This window comes from Daldinia loculata (genome assembly GCF_022478755.1).
Source record: "Daldinia loculata strain CBS 113971 unplaced genomic scaffold F4817scaffold_9, whole genome shotgun sequence".
Taxonomy (NCBI): Eukaryota; Fungi; Ascomycota; class Sordariomycetes; order Xylariales; family Hypoxylaceae; genus Daldinia; species Daldinia loculata.
The window spans coordinates 170,178-190,869 of record NW_026054863.1 but is presented as its reverse complement, the minus strand read 5'-3'; the positions used below and the strand labels follow the sequence as shown (position 1 = coordinate 190,869).

At 45.7% G+C, this 20,692-nt stretch overlaps 12 protein-coding genes across 12 annotated transcripts; 3 read left to right on the top strand and 9 right to left on the bottom strand.

The window, feature by feature from the left end:
* Positions 1 to 516: 516 nt before the first annotated feature.
* F4817DRAFT_313229 (uncharacterized protein) lies at positions 517 to 2,126 on the bottom strand (the record flags this gene model as incomplete). The annotated part of the gene is made up of 6 exons (XM_049300218.1): positions 517 to 979; positions 1,064 to 1,165; positions 1,224 to 1,606; positions 1,680 to 1,744; positions 1,800 to 1,856; positions 1,919 to 2,126. 6 exons carry the CDS (start codon positions 2,124 to 2,126, stop codon positions 517 to 519), a joined length of 1,278 nt encoding a protein of 425 aa, XP_049161664.1.
* A 714-nt stretch (positions 2,127 to 2,840) lies between these two features.
* F4817DRAFT_299121 (NAD(P)-binding protein) lies at positions 2,841 to 4,639 on the bottom strand. Its single transcript, XM_049299774.1, has 3 exons — positions 3,615 to 4,639; positions 3,425 to 3,554; positions 2,841 to 3,335 (listed from the first exon to the last, which is right to left on the bottom strand). Exons 1-3 carry the CDS (start codon positions 4,526 to 4,528, stop codon positions 3,327 to 3,329), a joined length of 1,053 nt encoding a protein of 350 aa, XP_049161663.1. The 5' UTR covers positions 4,529 to 4,639; the 3' UTR covers positions 2,841 to 3,326.
* Position 4,640: 1 nt separating this feature from the next.
* F4817DRAFT_299350 (uncharacterized protein) lies at positions 4,641 to 5,342 on the bottom strand. Its single transcript, XM_049299777.1, has one exon. The coding sequence runs from the start codon at positions 5,154 to 5,156 to the stop codon at positions 4,752 to 4,754; it is 405 nt and encodes a 134-aa protein (XP_049161662.1). The 5' UTR covers positions 5,157 to 5,342; the 3' UTR covers positions 4,641 to 4,751.
* Positions 5,343 to 5,527: 185 nt separating this feature from the next.
* F4817DRAFT_313227 (uncharacterized protein) lies at positions 5,528 to 5,965 on the bottom strand (the record flags this gene model as incomplete). Its single annotated transcript, XM_049300217.1, has 1 exon — positions 5,528 to 5,965. One exon carries the CDS (start codon positions 5,963 to 5,965, stop codon positions 5,528 to 5,530), a length of 438 nt encoding a protein of 145 aa, XP_049161661.1.
* Positions 5,966 to 6,438: 473 nt separating this feature from the next.
* On the bottom strand, positions 6,439 to 8,763 carry F4817DRAFT_299041 (amino acid transporter). Its single transcript, XM_049299773.1, has 8 exons — positions 8,344 to 8,763; positions 8,211 to 8,281; positions 8,038 to 8,151; positions 7,900 to 7,982; positions 7,465 to 7,842; positions 7,386 to 7,405; positions 7,001 to 7,330; positions 6,439 to 6,947 (listed from the first exon to the last, which is right to left on the bottom strand). The coding sequence occupies exons 1-8, from the start codon at positions 8,506 to 8,508 to the stop codon at positions 6,462 to 6,464; spliced, it is 1,647 nt and encodes a 548-aa protein (XP_049161660.1). The 5' UTR covers positions 8,509 to 8,763; the 3' UTR covers positions 6,439 to 6,461.
* An 895-nt stretch (positions 8,764 to 9,658) lies between these two features.
* On the bottom strand, positions 9,659 to 11,762 carry F4817DRAFT_329135 (uncharacterized protein). The gene is made up of 4 exons (XM_049302239.1): positions 11,039 to 11,762; positions 10,878 to 10,982; positions 10,449 to 10,816; positions 9,659 to 10,395 (listed from the first exon to the last, which is right to left on the bottom strand). Exons 1-4 carry the CDS (start codon positions 11,219 to 11,221, stop codon positions 9,936 to 9,938), a joined length of 1,116 nt encoding a protein of 371 aa, XP_049161659.1. The 5' UTR covers positions 11,222 to 11,762; the 3' UTR covers positions 9,659 to 9,935.
* Positions 11,763 to 12,064: 302 nt separating this feature from the next.
* Positions 12,065 to 13,035, top strand: F4817DRAFT_329132 (uncharacterized protein). Its single transcript, XM_049302238.1, has 3 exons — positions 12,065 to 12,453; positions 12,519 to 12,599; positions 12,663 to 13,035. Exons 1-3 carry the CDS (start codon positions 12,156 to 12,158, stop codon positions 12,965 to 12,967), a joined length of 684 nt encoding a protein of 227 aa, XP_049161658.1. The 5' UTR covers positions 12,065 to 12,155; the 3' UTR covers positions 12,968 to 13,035.
* Positions 13,036 to 13,311: 276 nt separating this feature from the next.
* On the top strand, positions 13,312 to 15,279 carry F4817DRAFT_329129 (MFS multidrug transporter). Its single transcript, XM_049302237.1, has 3 exons — positions 13,312 to 13,792; positions 13,849 to 14,636; positions 14,690 to 15,279. Exons 1-3 carry the CDS (start codon positions 13,539 to 13,541, stop codon positions 15,178 to 15,180), a joined length of 1,533 nt encoding a protein of 510 aa, XP_049161657.1. The 5' UTR covers positions 13,312 to 13,538; the 3' UTR covers positions 15,181 to 15,279.
* A 216-nt stretch (positions 15,280 to 15,495) lies between these two features.
* F4817DRAFT_329128 (uncharacterized protein) lies at positions 15,496 to 16,638 on the bottom strand. Its single transcript, XM_049302236.1, has 2 exons — positions 16,616 to 16,638; positions 15,496 to 16,558 (listed from the first exon to the last, which is right to left on the bottom strand). The coding sequence occupies exon 2, from the start codon at positions 16,305 to 16,307 to the stop codon at positions 16,008 to 16,010; it is 300 nt and encodes a 99-aa protein (XP_049161656.1). The 5' UTR covers positions 16,308 to 16,558; positions 16,616 to 16,638; the 3' UTR covers positions 15,496 to 16,007.
* F4817DRAFT_357002 (uncharacterized protein) lies at positions 16,566 to 17,545 on the bottom strand (the record flags this gene model as incomplete). The annotated part of the gene is made up of 3 exons (XM_049305866.1): positions 16,566 to 16,961; positions 17,012 to 17,244; positions 17,302 to 17,545. 3 exons carry the CDS (start codon positions 17,543 to 17,545, stop codon positions 16,566 to 16,568), a joined length of 873 nt encoding a protein of 290 aa, XP_049161655.1.
* Positions 17,546 to 18,078: 533 nt separating this feature from the next.
* F4817DRAFT_298946 (uncharacterized protein) lies at positions 18,079 to 18,790 on the top strand. The gene is made up of 2 exons (XM_049299772.1): positions 18,079 to 18,299; positions 18,370 to 18,790. Exons 1-2 carry the CDS (start codon positions 18,233 to 18,235, stop codon positions 18,600 to 18,602), a joined length of 300 nt encoding a protein of 99 aa, XP_049161654.1. The 5' UTR covers positions 18,079 to 18,232; the 3' UTR covers positions 18,603 to 18,790.
* Positions 18,791 to 19,550: 760 nt separating this feature from the next.
* Positions 19,551 to 20,582, bottom strand: F4817DRAFT_329123 (uncharacterized protein). The gene has a single exon (XM_049302235.1). The coding sequence runs from the start codon at positions 20,423 to 20,425 to the stop codon at positions 19,700 to 19,702; it is 726 nt and encodes a 241-aa protein (XP_049161653.1). The 5' UTR covers positions 20,426 to 20,582; the 3' UTR covers positions 19,551 to 19,699.
* Between the last annotated feature and the right edge of the window lie 110 nt (positions 20,583 to 20,692).

Below are 20,692 nucleotides of genomic sequence, written 5' to 3'. Positions count from 1 at the left end.
GACTGTTAACCGAACACCGGTATCTTATATTGGACTAAAAGGGGTATGAAAAGACGAATTGAAAGTTATGAAAACGGGACGTAGCAAGAGGTACGTGATGAGATTAGAAAAGGACTGGTCTAGTAGAGCGGCTATGAATAACATTAGTAAAGAAATAAAATAGTGTTGAAAAATTAATAACTTATTCGCAAATAATTCCCTAACAACCATATCGCTTAAAGTCCCCCAAGAAGCATGTTCATTGATGTCCCGTAAAATTACATTTCTTGTACAGCGGTGCGAGCCGGAATAAGGTAGTACTTGATGTGTATTTAAGGAACAATATGATACTTAAAAATGAAATATATTATATTACTCTTGTATGAAGCCAGTATCCTCGTCACCTATAATCGTTTCTCGAAACAATGTCCGAATAATTGGATCAAATTATGTAGACTTTTGAATTTCTCTTGTCCGTTTGGTTTTGTAAACGAAATAATTGACCAGGTCATTCTAGACCGAAGTATTAGATTAGATTTAACCACCATCCTCTAGTCCGTTGGAACTTTCGCACAAGGCCGAGTTGTCATCACTCAAAAGCTGGGGTGAAATAGAGGAATGCTCAGCATCCACCGTTTTAAGTACATTCATGACGATTTCGTTCTCCTTGTCCGCGCCGCTAACCGCGAGGGTATTTCTCTGCCCCTCTGGATCTATCGTAGTCCCGCTATTGAGTAAGCATGTGTCGCTTACTTCGGCGCAATCAGTCATGCTCCTTAAACTTTTCCGCTTTTGCTTTGGTGGTTCATCACGTCCGGTACGAGGTCGATTGGGGCTCTGCCAGGACTTGAACAGGCTGGATTGGCTGTGTGGGCTTCTGCCGGCTCTTAGCATCGACCGGAGAGCCTTGATGGTCTGTGACTCTAAGATATGGAGACGTATGAAGCCCACGAATCCCGGGGTGGAGCAGATTATGAGAGTCACATTCATCTGCACGAGACTGGGGAGATTGTTCATGTCACCTTAGCGTATTTTCTTCATCGCGATAGGTAAAGAGGGAGTTGAAGGTAAATAGAAGGCTTACCCGCATATCATCAAAACTCCAGTGTTGTATGTGCTATCGAAGTTGTGGCTCTGCAGTGCCTTTATTCTATATGCAAGCGTTAAGATACTGACGGCGATACCACTGGAGAACATTAGTTATAAATACCCAAAGAAGCATCGTCTACAGCGTCATTTCTTACAGTAACGCTATGAAAAATATGGCCGAGACCTGCAGCTTTTTCTTCTTCGATAGGTTTAGCTTAAAGATAATAGGTAGTGGCAAGATGAAGATATAGATGTCGATCAAGATATCTAATGTACCCCAGAGAAGTGACCATCGTAGGATCCACATGGTTATAATGCCGTCAGTGTCGTCAGGATGATCCCGAGTTTTCTCGTTAGCATAGCCATAAGACAATATGCATATGGTCCAAACTGTAATTATGAGACTAATAGCCATGCCGATCCATATAGCTATACCTATCGAGCGAGATATGGTAAAGAGCTGGTAGAACAGTAGTAAAGTAGCGGCTCTACCAGGAAAGGTACTGAAGGTCGCGGTCATCTCCCAGGCATATGCTATCTAGAGGTGGTAAATTGTGATGTTAGTAATCTCTAGGCTAAGACATAAAGGTAAGGGTATGACAGTTGCTCACCTTTCCGAAGTTATCATTGATCCAGCATAAAGGCATGTTCCATATATGCCGGAAGTATTTGGCATCTAGGGGTGGGAAGGTTATCGACTGAATAAGAATGCATAATACAATATGTCATACAGATAATCATCAAAACTACTGTGGCAGTATTGGATATAATGGCAACAAATACGAAGACTGGTCGATGTTCATTAACACTGTTTCGTGTAAGTGATAGGCTAGGTACCTAGATAACTCACAATCACCCGCTGTCAACTTTCGGAAGTTGACGTAGAGCCTACCAAGGCTGAAGACCACCGCGATAGTCGTTAAGATAACACCGAGGGAGATTGTCAAAGACTTCAGGTCTGCGTTGTCAAGGTCAGAAGATTGTCCAGGGGGAGGGATACCAGTCGGTATTTTGCAAAGGTCGGTTTCCGGTGGTAACTGATTCGAAGGGGAATCCATTGATTACTCGATAGGAAGACTTATTGTAGGCACTGATGGAACTTGATAGTTAATAGTGCATTTATTAAGGGGTTGAATTCGATGTTTACCTACTGAAATGCGACGACCGATGCATTTATCCTAGGGTTTGTACAAGAGCCTCACGTATGTTACTCCTCTTTGCAAAGTAATGTTACGGCCGACCTTATTTCCGATACCCTAAAGTAACCGTACAAACAAGTCCTACCGCGTTCCATCAAGGCATCCACCATCCACGGTGGAGCAGCCTCATCACTTACTTTCCACGCATCGTATATACTTCTATGATTTAAACTGTCAAAAGACTTTTGTAGATATTCGTCAGCGGTCGTGACTATTAGAGTCCGTTTTCTTGATACCAGAAAGGCATTTTAGTTGAAGTGTGGAACTGTATCCCTAGGTTAGATGATTCCATTAGTAAAATCTGTAGATATTCTTTCCCCTGTGTTCTGATTGGACGAAGAAATAATCCACCTCCAGTGATGGTCGCAATATTAGACCTCTATACTACTCAATGTTACATTCGCTCCTCAGCTGTCAGTTGAGGGGAGGTCAATTGGGGCCCGTTTTCTCCTTCTAGGTAGGTAGTTAAGAATATGCTTAAGTAGGCAACTTTAGGAGACAAATTGTGCTGATATAAGACGTAGGGTTTCATGCTCGTATTATTACATTTCTTCGCGGTGTAAATCCCGTGCGTCCAATTAATATATCAATACTACCAATGGGAGTCGTATAAAAACTCGTCGATATGCATACTTCTCTCCTCTCCCGTTGAGAACGGGAAGTATTGGCTGTAAGTTGTCGTACTCTGATTATTATATTCTACAGGTCAATATCTCCTATGATAAGTCATCTTCTACCCCCTCATAAATTACCTTGTTAGGAATACCGATAGGCTCATTAACAGCCGCAATGCTGCATCTGACCGTCTCTGTCAGGCCGATTGGGGACCGAGCCATCGTTATCAACCTAGGCATACAACAATGAGATACCAGTGCAGCCTCGTACCATAGTTCCTACACGAGTTAGGTAGGTACCTAACTCATATGAGTACATAAAATACAAATCACTTTTTAATACATTGGTATGCGCCGACTGTTTCGGTACTCCTTCATAAAGTAACTTGTAATGACTTGTCCCCATTCGCCCCTCAAAGATTGAGGCTCAACTTACGAATCTCTATTAGAGTATCTTCGCAATTCAGTTAGTACCACACTCCAAAGTCCATTTATGGCCTGCCTGTTTCTGGCGTGACATGATACGCTGTGAGGTATTCATACTTCTTTCCGGTCACTATTGACCTCATTGAGAATATCTTCAACTCCCGCAAACGAGAATTCTTCAAGTGTTTCCCTCCATAAGACACTCCGTAAATGATCGCCTTCGGATGAATAAACAATTGGTGCCATCCTAAATACCCATGTAAATATTAAAGAGTCATATCACCAAAGGTAGTTAGGTGTCACTTACGGCTTTAGCTTCTGAAGTCCTAAATATTGTCCGTGTGTTTCTTCGCCATGCTTCACAGCCGCATCAACTACCATACGAGCGCCAACTGCCGCCGTATAACCAATTCTTCTCCTAAATACCTCTACAATCTTTCCCATGAGCGAGCGAGCAGTCTCACGATTGATTTCCGAGTCATAAACCATCATCGGCGTCGCCATGTTGATCACAGCGACGGATGAAGGTACGCGTTTGGCTAGCTCGACCAAGAATAATTGTCCCAATAGCTTCGATACAAAAGTGCGGTTCAACATGTCCACTTTACCAGGTTTATCAAAAGAGGATAATAGGGGTTCTTCGTTTCTCTCGTCTAATTTTGCCCAAGCGGCTGTATCGGACGACGTGATGGTAATACGGCCTGGCTGTTCTGCTAATGGCCTCTTTGATTTGACCACGGGAAGAAGTAGAATGGCTAAGAGAGCTGTTGAAAGATAATTTATCTGTATAGTCTCCTCATGGCCGGTGCTCGGATTGATCCTCGCCTCCGTCGCCATAATACCGGCGTTAAGAATCACAATGTCCAGACGCTCGAGGCCCTTGGTTCGCTCTACGAAGGAGCAAATCGAGTCATACGATGCATAGTCTAGCTCCCATACCTCAATAGTACCTGGATTGAGGTTTATATCCTTAGACAACTCGGTAGCCGCAGCTTGGCCTTTGGAGACATTTCGGACGGCAAGAACAAGTTTGCTCAGCCCTAGGTCCAGAAGTTGACGACTACATTCGAGGCCAATTCCGACGTTAGATCCCGTTACGATTGCTGTTTTCCCACCAAGGTCGATCCCACGAACCTCGGCCGGCGTTTGCGTAAGTTGGCGATAGAAGTAGTTCAATACGCTCCCCTCCTTCTCCGGGGAAACATCGAAAGTGACGACCATGCTCGGCGTTTTCTTAGTGAGAATGAAACGACGATGTCATGGAAAAGAAGGAGTTATCCTTAAGAGTTTGTTAAGTGCTAATAGATCTAACAAGGGATACGCTCATAGTTACCTAAGTATTGAAGGTGGGGTTGAAGTAAGGGGTAATTGAATATATTCTACAATATGTCTAACCTAGTCCAATATTAACTACTATATTTCAATCGAGTTTCTACGCTAGGGTTCATATAATAGCCACCCATTCATCCTTCATGGCGCCCTTCCAGAACTCCGGTCGATCCCAAAACTCACACAATCCTACACGACGATACATGTTGTGCGGTGCCTTAGTCTCGGTTCCTTCATCACGATGTACAGGGGTGAGGCATATACAGACGAGGGATTTAGGCCTTCCACCAGGGAAAGCGGGATACCCAAAGTTTGGCGGCGGTATCACGCCGATACGAGCAACAACTAAACAATAAATGTCGTCTCCGGAATCCTCCCAAGTACCTAGAGCCTGTGATTCTGGCAAGGCGGCTCCGATGTCCTGAAATGCTTTAACTATCAATTGAACCGCTTGCCACCTAGACTCAGTCTCCCCATCTATTATGGGTTGCAATAAGTCATATAAGAAATTTCGAGGCATGTTACTGTAGGTCTATCATAAAAGAATCTGTGGGTGGAATTAGAGATTAGTGGTATTGAACGTCGAAGCCATGATATCGACTATTAAATCTCATAGCACGACATGAAGGAAACATACTAGACATATGGTCAATTATCAAAGTCTCGGACTGGTTCTCGTGGATTATGAAAATCGCGGGAGACCATAACCTCTCACTTGGTAATAGTATAATCTTGGGTGTTATTCCGAACTTTGTAGACTTCACCGAACTGCGGCCCGCCCATCTACCAGTTTTATGAACCAAAGCATCCTGGAGACATCTGGGTAAGACTTGCCCCTGCTTCCACTAGCAATTTCACCATTTGGAGATCCAAGGCCCTGATAGCCTCGTGCTAGGGTACGATTCTAGCAGCCCCTGAGCGATGTGTATACTGGTCGTCACAGGACCTCTCTTCGCTTTCTGCATTGGTATTTGTACCATTTTCAATAAGAAAATTAACTTTTTTATAACGGGAAGAAGTATAATCGAAGCATTGGTTAGGAGTTTCATGTGGCATAGCTTCGTGTAGCAGAGCTTCGTGTAGCGGTGTTCTCCCGAGTGCGTTGTATAGATTGATCCGAGCACCGCTCTCCAGCAAGAGAGCTGCCGCATCGTAATGTCGATACCACAAAGATTTATGGAGCGGCGTGTTATAATTTGCCCAAGAACGATAAGGATCAGAACTAATAAGCACGCAACCCCCAGTAGGACGTGGGCGGTCAATCTCGAGTTCTTTCCATTGGACGTTAGGATCTAGACCTTGCTCCAGTGCCCTTTTCACATCGTCCATGCTAGACACTCTTGTAGGGAATAGACAAGTCTGTGTTGTGAAGGGGAATAAAATAATAATCCAGACAAAGTCGGGGAAATATGCCTCGAGACATCTTTTAAGGAGCAACTGCGCCACGTTGGGGGTTACACGCCAATAACAACTGTATTTCGCGTAAGAAGGTTTCTCCAGAAATATATATATTATATAGTATGGAAAACCCTTGAGAATCGTCGTTAAAATAAGCTCTCCCCGTTCTTTAAGGCTTACTATTATATATTAGGTACTTGGCTACGACTCGGCGTACTTCGGTATTCTTGGCAAGCTTGGTCATTGTATAAGAGATCGTGTACTGCGTCGCTTGGCGGTTTACATTTCCACAAATCCCACCCATGTGATACCAAGAGGTACATTTGCAATCCTACAAGATAGGACTTTAGGAGACGTAGGTAACGTCTTTGAGAAAGGTTAGGTAGATAATCTTTAAATTTAATATTATTTACTTCCTAGAAATAACCTAACTATTATTAATCTCAATAACCGGCCCGGAATACACTTTCCGCGCCCAGACGGCGTAGTATATCACAGACCAGATCAGCGTCGCTCCAACCATCAGAGCGCTCATGTTCATACTTTCGGCAGTGGGGTTGATATGAGTCGGCCAGAAACTGAAGAACAACATGACTGCAAGAAATGCACAGCCAAATGCATTGACGATAGTTCCAAATGGTTCTGGGATTTTCATAGGGCCCCACGATAGGTTTTCGTGGTTGGTGTTGGTCAACGCCGTGTTCTCCCGGTTATACGGGCGGATACCGCCAGTCAATCGGCGCCAGAGGAGAAGACTGTTTCCGATGAGGTATGCGCCATCTAAGCCGTTTACAGTCAAGGAAACGATGTCGTTGAATGCTACCGAGGACCCCAGCGTGATAAGGGCGAGAAGGTAGGAGATGATAGTCGTAAGAACGATTGCAATTACCGGAATAGACGTTTTAGGTTCAACCTTGGATTCGATGTTAGCCTGGTAACTGACTTTATACTAGTGACGATACTCACCTTGCTAATGTAAAACCAACCCGGCAGACCCCTATCTCGCGCGAAGGACCACGTCATTCGGGAGGCAGTAGCCATTAGGGATACCATAGCGAAAAGATTCAAGACTACAAGGATCGAAGCCATGGTCTGAGCGCCCTGTCGCGACCCTACGCCCTCTTGGAATATCGCCATGAAGGGGTATTTAGTGGGTGTCTTTAGAGCAGAATCTATGTCGCCGATGCAGAATAATAAAGCAAGGAGACTGCCAAACCCTAGGGTACCGTTCAAGAGAACGGTAAAAATCATTGCTCGTGGGACAATGACGGATGCATTCTGAATCTCTTCAGACATCTATAGAAAATTGTTAGTGGACCTGAATAGGGGGGAGTTATTCAAGCGTGCTTACGTGCACAGCACCATCCGCGCCTATTTTCCTGTTAGCCAAGCAATATACTTTCGACGCATGAGAAGGAGTAATAACATACCGAGGAAGTTGAACACAGCCGCTATCATGCCAAGCATGAAAGAAAGACCTTGCGTCGGCCACCCTCCTCCATTCGAGAACGACGTAAAGACTTCTTCGGCACTCTTATGAGGGCTCAAGTAGACCAGCGGCACGAGAATAGCGAAGAATCCAAGGATGTGGAGGATCAAGACTAGGCCTTCTACCTTTGGCAGGGCACTACTAACAACCGTGTTGATGAACACCGCAAATGCGACGGAGGCATACAGTAGGAGGAGTTTCTGCCAAGGTAGCGGTACGTAGTCCGGATTTCCCATCACGGCGACGCCTTGGATGAGACCGGCAGCAAGATAACCCAGACTCGCGACAGCAGCTTGCCAGCCGATGACCGTCAACCAGCCTTATACATCTTAGCCTAGGCTTCGCAGTGAATAAGTGCATAGGTATTCAGACATACCGATGAAGTAACTCGTGAACTTGCGCCAATTGTTCGGCGCCAACATGTATACCCAGTGATATTGACCTCCTGACGTCGGCGCCCTGCGTAGAGTATTAGTTATTTTCGAGCCTTGATTGTGAAAGGTGATGCGCTTACATCGATGCCAGTTCACCCATAGTTGCGAAGACGCAGAGAGTGCCAATCCAGACGATTATGAATCCGTATATAGACCCTGCGGAACCACCATTCTCGTATGCTTGAAGGAAAAGCCTATGAAAATGGTTAAGTCTTGGTAAAGAATAATGCGCATGGTGGAGGGAGAAACATACACCAGCTCTCCTTCCCAAGTATTCATAACCGTGCAGCTGAATCCGAGGATGGACATGAGGGCAAAGTTGCGCTATAAGACGAAATATTAATAATCGCTTATTAGTGCTAATGGAAGTAAATATCACGCATTACCTTCAGCACGGGGACTTTCCCAAGTCGAGCAAGAATTTGGTTGTCGCGATCGATAATCGACTTCTTCCCTCCTCCCGTCGTCTCCGTCGGCTCGATATTGAGCTCGGTAGACGTCGCCTCATTGTCGTCGCGCTTGGTCGACTTGAGCTCGTAGTCGTCCGCCATCTTAGCTTAGTTGTACTTCCTTCGCGTCCTACCCAGAGGGCGACAAAGCTTCGCAGGGCTCTAGTTCTTTGCGACGGCGTTCAATGGAAATAGAGGCATGGGATGGGAAGTGGGTAAGTAGTAGTGGTAGTAGTGGTAGTAGTAGTGATATTATGGGGGTATAGGTAATTAAGAATATGTTCAAGCTTGAAGAGAAGCGTGCATGTACTCTGAGCGGAAGGTTTCAGCCCCGGCTGAAACCGAGGGATTGAAATTATTGAAGCTTCCAGCAGGGCCGCAGCTTTCACATGCCCTGTTCTAGAATGCTTGCGACGTCGGGGGTTGGCGTACATATCGCGCCACAGTCGTCAGTAACGGCTGATACGTACAGAAGAAGCGTTTTCTTTCGAAAGGCACATATGGGCAAGGGAGTTTGCGAGATAACGGATACGACGTTTATTCTGCGCGACCTACTGGATTGGTCGAGTATCAATACCTTCGGTCGTTAGCCGGAAATGCTCTCTACATACCATGACCCCGGACGAGCTTCTGATGTGGATGACCGTGCATCGCATTGGAAGGATTCGCCCGGGTATGCTACTCGATTCGACAAACCACAGCCAACAGATGTCACGTAATAGAGATCCTACCCATCAAGTCCCTATCATATACCTAGTTCAAGTAAGCAGAATGATCTACTCTGCCATACAATTTAGAGACGTATTCCTCTCCTATTATATTTTATATCACAGCTAAGATCTGCCTTTAAGTTCAGCTCGTTAGTTATTTCCAGTCTCGGATATTTCAATAACTGGCCATAGATATAGTGTGCAAAAAGGCCGCGATTTGCGCGAGAATCCGGTGGCGAAATCACAATGGGAATAGTATGATTCGGCCGTGAACCTCGCCGCATACAGGCATTAGTACATTAGTATGACAGGTAATAAGCCACCGCGGGTGTCATATATCACATGACATGTGGGGTACCCACATGTATATAAAGCTAGATCCTCCCTCCTGTAACTTAGCCATTACAACATGAACATCAAATACATACAATATTGTGATAATTGGTAGCACCTCAAGCAATACGATCAGAGGCTATTCTTGGAAACCATACAAGAATTGTTTTTCGGAAACCATACGAAAAATTGTAGGCTTACAATGATTATGGTTGAGATGAAGATGTATTAGAGAGGTTCCTCGAGGCATCTGCAAGATGCTAGCTCTAATAATACATGTAGATACGTATGTGGGGCTAATGTGGGTCCTTATCTATGATAGCGGGGATGAATGCGGGATGTCCCGCCGCCATCATGCGTTAGCGATATTGTAAGTACCGCCGCAGTTGAAGCTATCAACAAGGGGAAAAAGGTGAAATTTGATATTATCATAAGAGAGACATTACTCGGCGTATTTACAGATTCGTACCCCCTGGTGCAAATTAGCTATTCGCCCGCCGGGGTTGGTGAACTCGTAACCCCCCAGCTCTTAACTTGCTTAATGAGCTTCGCCTGGCTAGAGCGGCTGCTGGCATCCCAATCAGGCGTGGTGTGCGCCGTTCCAACGGTAATCGAAGTAGTTACTTGGGAGTTTGCGATTCCGAGGTTTCCCAACTCGTGCGATGTAGAATGCGTAGATTTAGATGCGCCGGAGCCATCTTGCTTTCGTCCGTACCCGTACGACTTTCCCGTAATATTCCCACGGCGACGAAGATCGTCGCTTCGGATCATTCCAGATTCTAGACTGTCGAGGAACGGTTTTAGATATGGGGCGCTGGCAGTCATGATGCCCAGGTTTTGGGTCAGTGTCATCGCAACACCAATGAGCCAGTATGCAAATGTAGCGTCTTGATGGTTAGATACCGTTTGAGACTCTATCATCTGCCAAATCAGCGCGGCGATAGTCCTGAAGTCTATGTTAGTGTATGATTCTGAGATGCGATCCTTCTAGAGACTTACAAGATTCGAGTCGCAAAGCACGATATGACCGTAATCTTGCGCTTTAAATGAGTCTGTAGTTTCCATACGACCACAAATGGCAACCATATTAGAAAGAAATCGAGCACGATATTGACCACGTTGATATAATCCCACATTGCATCTTGATCTATGCATTCGTCCCCAAGAATTTCCCACGTCTTCGGCGTATCGCATTGGAATATTAATACTAATGTCGAGGTCAACGCCCAGGCAAGCGTAGCCCCCGTGAGTATCCACGTTAGGATCCTGTGGAAATTGATGGGCGATATAACTCTTATGAAAAAGATAACGGAGAGTTTAGAGAAAGCCTGGCTCGCTACGAAAAGAACATTCGCCGCATAATAAGACTAGGTAGTTAGATGTTAGCGCTTGAAGTTGCCAATCTGACCTATGAAAGGGCTCCCGCACCTTTTGAAAGGATATAATGTTGTCATTAGAGAGGGTATCTTGGTGTCGTCCCAGCCCATTCCCAACCGCGATAGATGCCGCTATCGTTTGCGCAATACTAAATACCTAGCGAAATTAGAATACCATATAATGTTATTATAATCTTGATAGAGGCGACTCACCAGCGACGCTACAATCATCGTGTCGTCCCAATGGAACGACTTTGAGACCCCCCATTTCGTTGACAGCCTAGTGCAGACCAGGAGAAAGCTGCAAATGATGAAGAACCATGATACCAGGTTAACCACCGACCCGTGGTTATCGGGACTGTCGTGCAGGGAGACGTTCGTATCGGAGGAGTTCATTGAGCCGTGATCATGGTCCTCTATTGTCGTCTCTCGCCTACTCGGGTATATCACATACTAGTACGAAATAGCGGTGCGATCAAAAGATAACCAAGATGATTTAGGCAGGATAAACTTTCGGTGGGCTGGTTATTGTAATTAATTCAGCAGTAGGCTGAGTGAGTGCCGTGCAGGTCTGCTACAGAAGGATTCAGGCGATCCAAAGAGAGCGGGCGACCCAAACGTCTTCTAACACGAGCCGAGGGGTCAGCTCCTGTGCTGGATGTAGATCATATTAGATGGCTGGCATTTCAGGCGGGCGATGCGTACAGCTAGATTACAAGAAGCAGGCATAATCCCGGGAGAAGAGAGAGAGAAAAGGAAAGAAGCGTTACATTGAACACACGTTTTCTCGAGGACGATGCATGTGCGAGAAAATACCACGAGAGGAAGGTTGCCTGTCACCTTGGCTGCTACCAAAATGCAAGCCGAGGGAGCCGTTATAGGGTGCTTTAGGTGCTAAGCATTAAGCTAAGCATTGGGGATGTAACGCTTACAGGACTTCTATCCACCGTATACATGCAGATATGTAGGTAAGATGTAACCTTCATAAGTAGGCGCAAAGACTTATCATTGGTCGCATTTCGAATATTGTAGCGTTACTTACGTTTGTCGAATAATAACGTCAGTTGATTTATTCTATTCCGAACGCGATTGGATAGCCGGCTTTAATCTACCTGAGTACCTGTACATCATGAGCGAGATTATAGTACGGTACGGTATACGGAAGAGAATACGACACGTGACGGTGTCCTACATCGGATCGGCCGCTATTATTCTTGTTGGAGGGGAATGAATGAGAAGGCTTTATCTCGAGTTTGATATTCAGCTTCAACTTGTCTTCACTCCGGTTTCCGGTTTCTCACCCCATACCCTCTCGCTGCTTCCATTCGCCATGTCTTTGAAGCTCCACGAACTTACAAACGATGAGGACTTCAAGGCGATAAACGCTACAGAGCACGAGGCCTACAGTAACCCGTTCAATGGCGTCTTCGAACTTACCAAAGGCACCTCGCCGGAGGAGGCTTGCGCCCGTCAACTAGTCTGGCATAAAATCCAGCCTGGTAGTCATTGGGTCTATGTTACCGACGAAAGTACTGGTGAAGTGATTGGGGGTACGCGATATATTATTTACGAGACAAATCCATACGCGGTCGAACAACCCGTACGAAAGGCGTCTTGGCTACCTGAAGGTGCGTAGCAGAAAGAGTCAAGAGAGTGGAAAGACATGCAGGTACTGAACGAGGATATTCACCAGGTCCTCTAAGACAGGTTGGAGATCATCTCCTCGCCTGCCTAGGAAAACATCGCCCAGTCCTGATGAACAAGCCGCACATACGTACGTTTCACTTATATCTCTTGGCTTCGTGTGGCCGCTTACCACTCGGGGAATTATATACAGTGATATCACTATGTTTCGTGCATTCAGCGCACAGGAACCGGGGTGCCGCAAGCTTGATGCTGGAGTGGGGGACGCGAAAAGCAGATGAACTCGGCCTGGAATCTTTCGTCGAATCTACCGAGATGGCTCGCCGCACGTACGAAAAGCAAGGGTTTTACGTTATTGGCGATTTCTACCTAGACGCCCAGGAAGAGAATCCAAGCAAAGAATTCATTGCGGAGAGAGAAAGGCTCGAGTGTCCTATCCATGGGTTCATTATGAAGAGGGATGCAAGGGATGCGAGGGATGCTAAATCTACCCAATAGAATATAGACATAGAATTACAGATATCTGTTGCTTGATTAAAATTGAACATGCCATGCTAGTTCTTCCCACCCCAAGTCCCGCAACTTGAGAATTACATGGATGTATCGAATCCATGTAATAATGCACATCAGCAACTCCTGCAAACAGAAAATGACATCTCGTAAACTGAAGGGTCTCGGGAGAATCCAACTACGGAGACTGGCCAATCAGGGCTTGAGCCGGGCTTAGCGTATACCCTTTTCGGAATGCGGCATGATGCATCAGCCAATCAGAGCTTTGTATCGTAATAAGAAGCCTATCTGGAGCCATCTCACAGCTTATCTACATGTTAAAAGATACCCTGGCCGTTTGTTTGAAGATCTTCTAACGGAGAGATACCTGCGTCGCGATTTGTGGCTTAAGGTGGTAGATACATAGGTAAAATGTGGTAGAAGACTATCACGCAACCAGTTCCCCTAAAGTAGGTTGAACATTTGAATGCTGCAGCCGAGACTTTCTTCCTTGGCATACATTTCACATTTTGTTACTTCTATGTAGCTACACGCGTTAACACTAGGTAATCATTCTACAATGGTCGAATCTAGCGACCTATCCCCCGACGATGTCAAGTCGGCCAAGTTAGTAGAAGCCTCAAACGCAACCGAAAAAGCCCCCTCCCCCTCAATTTCGTCCAGGCCGATTGACGTGGATCGGGAAGGATCAGAAGCCGGGCAAGGGGGCCTTGTTGACTTCGGCGACGAGACAGACTTATCAAATCCTCAAAATTGGTCCCCGAAGCTCAAATGGTCGCTAATTGTTTTGGTCTCTCTGTTGGATTTCGCAGTGCAAGTCTTTGCCCGATCTTATCTGCACAAGTTGGTTTTCTAACGTGGCTCTTCAGATCTCTAGCGACGATCATCTGCGCGCCAGTCGCACCCCAGATCTTGGCCGAGTTTAGCGAGACCAACGACTTCTACATAACCTTCATTGTCTCGGTTTGGGAACTTGGCGAAATCTTCGGACCGCTCATCGTCGCACCTCTCTCTGAGCTCTACGGACGATTGTATATTTACCATGCCGGCAATATCCTCTCCATTATATTCTCGGCCGCTTGTGCCTTGAGTACTAATATCCAGATGTTGGTAGCATTCCGCTTCCTGAATGGCTTGGCAGTTGTGTCTACGGCGCTCAACCCCAGCATTGTTGGTGATCTCTTCCGGGTTGAGCAGCGAGGAAGCGCAATGTCAATAGTAGGTCTTGCTACGATGCTGGGGCCCGTCGTCGGTCCTATTATAGGAGGTTATCTTGGCGGCGCAGTGGGATGGCGATGGTGTTTCTGGCTCATCACCATTCTATGCGGCTTTCTCGAGATAGGTTTTTTGCTCTTGTTACGTGAAACTTATTCCGTACAGATCCTCAAGGGCAAAGCACAGCGGCTTCGTAAGGAAACGAATAACCCTAACATAAGGTCTAAGTACGAAACAGAGCACACGGCGCTACAGCTGCTTCAAAATGCGTGTGTACGACCTTTGCTACTACTTTTCACGTCACCCATTTTATTCCTAATGTCCCTGTATGTTGCTGTGGTTTATGGATATCTCTACCTCGTTATGACAACCATCACATCTGTCTTCGAATCCGTTTACAATTTCTCATCAACCGTAGTCGGCCTCAGCTTTCTGGGACTTGGTGAGTTGCAGCTTAGAGTCGAACTGTCATAGTTTTTGCTAACCTCTACGTAGGTATTGGCTGTGTAATTGGCGTTTTCTTTTGTCGAGCCACGCTCGATCTTTGGGTTCGTCGTCAGGCCAAATCCGGACAAGTTCAACCTGAACAGCGTCTTCCACCCGTTATATTCGGCGGGTTTATTCTTCCTGTTGGCCTGTTCATGTACGGTTGGACAGCCGAGGTTCACACGCACTTCTTGGCGCCAATAATCGCTACCGGGATCCTGGGTATGGGTCTTGTTTCCACCACGATTCCGGTGCGAAGCTACCTAGTCGACGCATTTGGAATATACGCTGCAAGCGCAATTGCCGGGTGTGCTGTATTGAGAAATCTTGGTGGAACATTTGTTCCACTCGCAGGGCCACCATTATATCAAAAGCTAGGGCTCGGCTGGGGCAACTCGGTGTTGGGTTTTATTGCGTTAGCCTTCATACCCGTCCCGCTGCTCTTGATGAGATATGGTCAAGCATTGAGATCAAGGGACAAACGAAAATTCGCGGCATAAGAGAAAGTCAAGATATCCCGTCATAAGTTTTAGTTCAATCTCTTAGTCTAGACGTAGAGCTTTTGGTACACGCCTCTATTAAATATCGATATATACCTTGTATATATACTTTAGGTACCTACTATCTTTGTGCTCACCTTTGACTAAGGCTATTTCACTATGCTCTATAATCTTACTTAGAAGACACTATATGCGGGGATAAAATAAGGTTGGAAATAACCCTACAGCTGTCACTTTCGGGGTCTTCATACAGACGAGACGGCATATCCAAACACAGTTTATCAAAGGTTTAAGCCGCACTATGTCTATATACCGGTGCTATTTAGTGTTCTGAACAGTATTGTAGGCTTGATGGATAAGCACTAAAACACTTCAACAGGGCCTCCAACATGCAGCGGGTGTGGCGTTTGCGGATTACTACAGTGCTGACCTCCATTACATATCTCCTCCCCCCATACCTACCTAGTCAGATGATTACCGACGTTGCGTTGCATCGCGTCGGTGTGTGGCACGGCCCGGAAGGATCGTGCACAGACATGGTATAATACAAATGGAGCACTATGTACCTGTTCTTCTAGAGCATTGGCTGTCACTTTTGCTTTTGCATAACTCGTACGTATTCTAATTTGCCTTCTGTAATGTCGGGGATTTAGTGTTTTTACGAGTAAGGATCTGTTGTTTCGCCTTTTGTTACTTGATCAAGCTCTATTAGATCTGTTAGATCTCAGTTCGATGGGTCAATCCTGAAGGTTCCTAACGGCGATCAGATTTTGCGCTCTAGAACAACAGGCATCGTGCCGATGGCACAGCACAATGCATCTCGCAACTTATAACGTCCCACAGTCATAAGAAGTCTTTCGACTCCGGTTGTGAACGATCGGCAACACCCACGGCATTTCTTTTTGGGCTGCAGGCGCCACAACTGAGGGATAGCAGCGTACTCCAAGAATTTGGACTGGGGGTGAGAGTCGGCGTGTATCACATTTAAACAATAGCAAGTAAGGGCATCTTTCCGGGCATAAGCTTCCCGGCGGGGTGTTATCCTTTGATGATGACCGAACATATGCTGTACCACCCAATATATAGAGCCCAGCAAGCATCGACGAGAAACTAAAGCTAGCACCCATCCCTTATGGTTGAGACAATACGTCAGGCCACCATAATAAACTCCGAAGGCAAATATATGAGGTTTTCAGTTGGATAGAGCACAATTTAACCCGTCGATAGCCGACTATGGTATGGGTTCAAACTTCAAGGTAAGACGAGGTATGAGAGGAGGGATATATGGTAGAACTGGGGTATCGTATTAGATGCGATATTTCATCATATATCCGAACTTAAGTAGTTAGTGAACAAGCTTGATTTAGCATGCGTAGAGCTATACCTCAATCAACCCAGCTGAATTTCTTCTCTTCAATAGGCTTCCAGTCCTTACCCTTTCCAAAATACTTCCGTGCCTTTTCCAACTCAGGGGTACCCTCCTGACAGAACCTAAATCTCGGAAGCTGGCTTGGCTGATTGTCCTCGAAGGTGCCGTTTCCATAGCGGTAGCAGCTCGGATAAGTCTGCGTCCATTTCTCTAATGCATCCCAGTTGCGACACTTGTGCGTTTGATATACAGCCGAATTATGAGGAGTCGAAACGTTTGTGGCGCGGAGCGTGTCGTCCGCTTGGCACTTAATATCCGCAAGCAGCTGGTCTAAGCAGTGCACTACGTGTCCGTTCGATATCGATGGAGGGTTTCCCATTCGGTAGTCCCTGAAAGCTCGATAAACTTGTTTCTGCGAGGAGTTTTAGCATGTAATTGGCTGAAGCGGTCTGGGTCCCATACGATGCAATGTAAGCTGTGATAAGCGTTCACGAAATAGAGAGATTTGCTGGAATCCCAAGGAAAGGTTGCGCCTTCATCCAAGCCCTTCTCTGCCGCCCATAACTTAGGTACGGCGACGACACCCGGGTCGAAGTCCAGGCTATCCCAAAGGCGATCCCGTACATCATCGTCAGAGTCTGTGTAGGCGCCTTTCTGGTTCCAAAATACATCTACTTCGCCTTCTTTTAACCCGGCTAGAGGAAGAGGTAAGTAAAGTTCCTTCATGTTCCTGAGAGAGGTAAGAACCATACCATATTTTGTTCGATATGTCCCAGACTCGCACCGAGCATTATGTGAGAGTAATACCTTGTAGAGGCTGATCTGCAAGATATTCAAAGAAAGTGAGAGGACAATGAGTATTATTAGAACTATGTTAAACCGATTTGACCGTTTGGTGTCTTTTGCTGTACTCGTAGGATGTTGGTTTTCGAGGCCTTGGGTTTCTTCACTTATTTCTTCGCCCATCAAGGGCTTATACTCATGTTTTTCGGTCATTGTAGCTGAAGAGCACTAGCCTGGGCACGATTTTTGTTCGCTATATCGAAGAAACAACAAACAAAAGAAATGAAGGGAAACCTTTTAGCATCAAGTAAATGTAAAGAAGATGGAGCAAGTCGGTAAGTCCTATCGTGCGAGTATAGACATCAAGAATCTCCCAATGGAACGGTTGCGGATGATCCTTCCGTATAAGGTGTCCAGGGTGTCATCGGCACTGGGCTTGCATAAGGCGGGATCCAGATATATTAGGGAATCACATGGTAGCACAGATATGCGCCGCCGTCACATTGAAGAATAAACCACATAACAATCGCCAACCATATGCCAAGGCAGACAGCGGAATGTTCCTTTCGATGTGACGGCGGCATTTCCTCGTAGCGCCTTCGTCTTGCATAGACACATCTATTCAACTCCGTCACAGCCAATAGTTTCATCTAGACAATTCACGCCCGTGGTTCATGGAGTAGTTGACCCGCCCCTGTACGGACAGTCACATATCACCTACTTTTGTTTATGCGAACCCGAGTTTTGGAAATTCTTCAGCATATATTGGCATCCTCCCGAACTGACGGTTAGCCAAGAACTCCAGGGCCACGGATACTAAAACAACCTCCAACTCGAAGATATCATACTGACATAACGCAATAATTTTGTGTTCGCGTACGAATTGCATCCCATATCAACATGTTTCTCGGCAAGCCTCTCCTACTGGCATATGCCATTATATCAGCAGCCACAGCGCTTCCATTCAGTAAGTTAAGCACTTGACACATAAAAAGTGGCAATCATGTTCAACCTTCGGGGACTAACCTTTTTTATAGAGGCAGCGATCGCTGAGAGCTCTCTCGTTACTAGGTGGGACGAGGTAGTTAATGAACCTCCATTTATTGCGAAGCGGGAAGAAGATATAGTCAATGAGCCACCAGCCATCGCCAAGCGGGGGGAATTGGTTAACGAACCTCCGGTAATTGCGAAGAGGGAGGACATAGTCAATGAGCCCCCGAATATCGCCAAGAAGGACGATGTGGTCAACGAACCTCCAAACATTGCTTAACTAGATGCTGTTGCTGAGAGTTTTATTTGATCTGGCAAAGGAACTTGTTTCGGCGGACATGGGCAGGGATACTAAGGCTTCGATACTATTACTGTATGTGCCTAATGCATTTACGTGGAAGTAGTATATTGAAATGGGAAATAGGTCGTCTCTTCCACTCCGCTCATGCATGACTTCCCATGATAAATCCAACTTCAATGTGGATTTGTGTTCGCTCTTGACACATGCTTTGCATATGCCCACTCAAGCCGCGTAGCCATGCAGATAACTAGTTCTACTAGACTTTTGATAAACCCGCTCACAGTGAAACCTGAATTACTTACGCTTCCTACGGAGATATTACCTAGTTTGAATTCGCTGGACAAGTAGTCATTGACTCGTGGTTAGAAGAGCCAGATCCTTTCCTTCAAAGAGTATAAAAAAAGCAAAAACAATAAGTTAAGCTGAGCTGTAGCCCTTTTATACTGACACGTGGTCCCAACAGCATGGGTGGATGATATACACACCGCTATGCGTTGGCAAGGTTCAATGTATGATGGAATACGCATCGTCCCAGATATAGTCAAGCGTGAACCGGATTCGGATAGCTAGGTATCTTGGGCACAACTAAGTAGCGCCTTACCGATAACTTATAATAGTATAAGTTATAACCGTGCTCTCGGGAGTGCCTTTATTACACTATAAAGTCACATTTAACTTGCGTACTCTGTTAAAAGGATATGATAGTGTCTCCGTTTCGGTAATATTAAGCTCAAAAGTAGACTTAATACCTCTTATTTGGGGTTCTACATATGTGAAAAATATACGGTAAAGCATAGGTACCTACCTACTATTCAAGTAGGTTGACACGTGTGCGACAACTGCTATAGGTATTACCTATGGTGTAGATAGCACCAAGGTAAGACTAAAATCGGATCTCTAAAGAAAAGCGCTTTAGGATTATGCATAGTACCCAGTTCTCCCGATCCATCGTTAATCTCGGGTCCAATGTTAACTTGCTCAAGTCTGCAGACACGTATACCTAGAGTCAATTATTTCTACTCTTGTGTGATCCTTCTTCTATACAATATCCTTATATACACCTTCTATCATAACCATCACTCCAGCCAGACAGGAGCAAGCTCCTTAATATACCGAGGATAAAAGTCCTCCGGGATCTTAGCGCTGTCCCTCTCCTTAAATGCATCATAGAACCTCCTCAGATTTCTCAACTCCGAATCTGCCACCAGATCAACCCCATACAGTTCCTTGGAGAACTGCAGAAACGAGAAAAATACACAGTCTGCTATAGTAACCTTCTCGGCTTCGGAACTATCTCCTTCAAATCGGCCCTCATAGTAAGGCTCGAGGAGTTTCATGCTCCTCCTTACGATAGCCATGCTCGATGCAACCGGGTTTGTAAGCTCCATCTCTAGGAAGAGTTTGCTGCCTTTATGACAAGCAAACCCGAACATAGATGTAGCTTCATCCGCCAACGCAAGAATCTCTCTTGTCGTTGCTCTATCACGCGCATTTCTTCCTCTCATAGAGGTCTTCGCAACGGCTGCAATATCCTTTTGCCAGTCTTCCTCAGGATTGTCGCATATGTCTTCGAAGTAATCCAGGATCGCCACTGATTGCTTGATGAAAGTTCCATCTGGCAAGGCTAGAATAGGCACGGTACCCTTGGGTTTTCCTGGCGCTATCATTTCAGCAGTAGGAGATATGGTCACCTGTGCGACTTTAATGTGTGGGGAGTTGAGGAGCCCCTTTTCATGAAGGTAGATGAGTATACGGCGGGGGTAGAGGCCCCATGTGAAGACAAAAAGTTCTAGGTGCGCCATATTTTCTTAAAATTCGACTGGCAATATAACAATATTCTAGATATTCTAAAGGAGAGGTTCTATTTGATCTTTAAATACTACTCTCCTCATCCATGCCTAGGCCAAAATGTCTATAAAGTGTCCGGGAAAAGTTTCCGCAGGCCGCTAACATATACGGTCGGTCACTTTTACGGGCTTGTCTTACTGCCAGAATGTTTCCGAAACTAGACTACCCTCGACACCCTAACATAGGTAATTATGCACGATGAGAACATTTTTATTCATGCC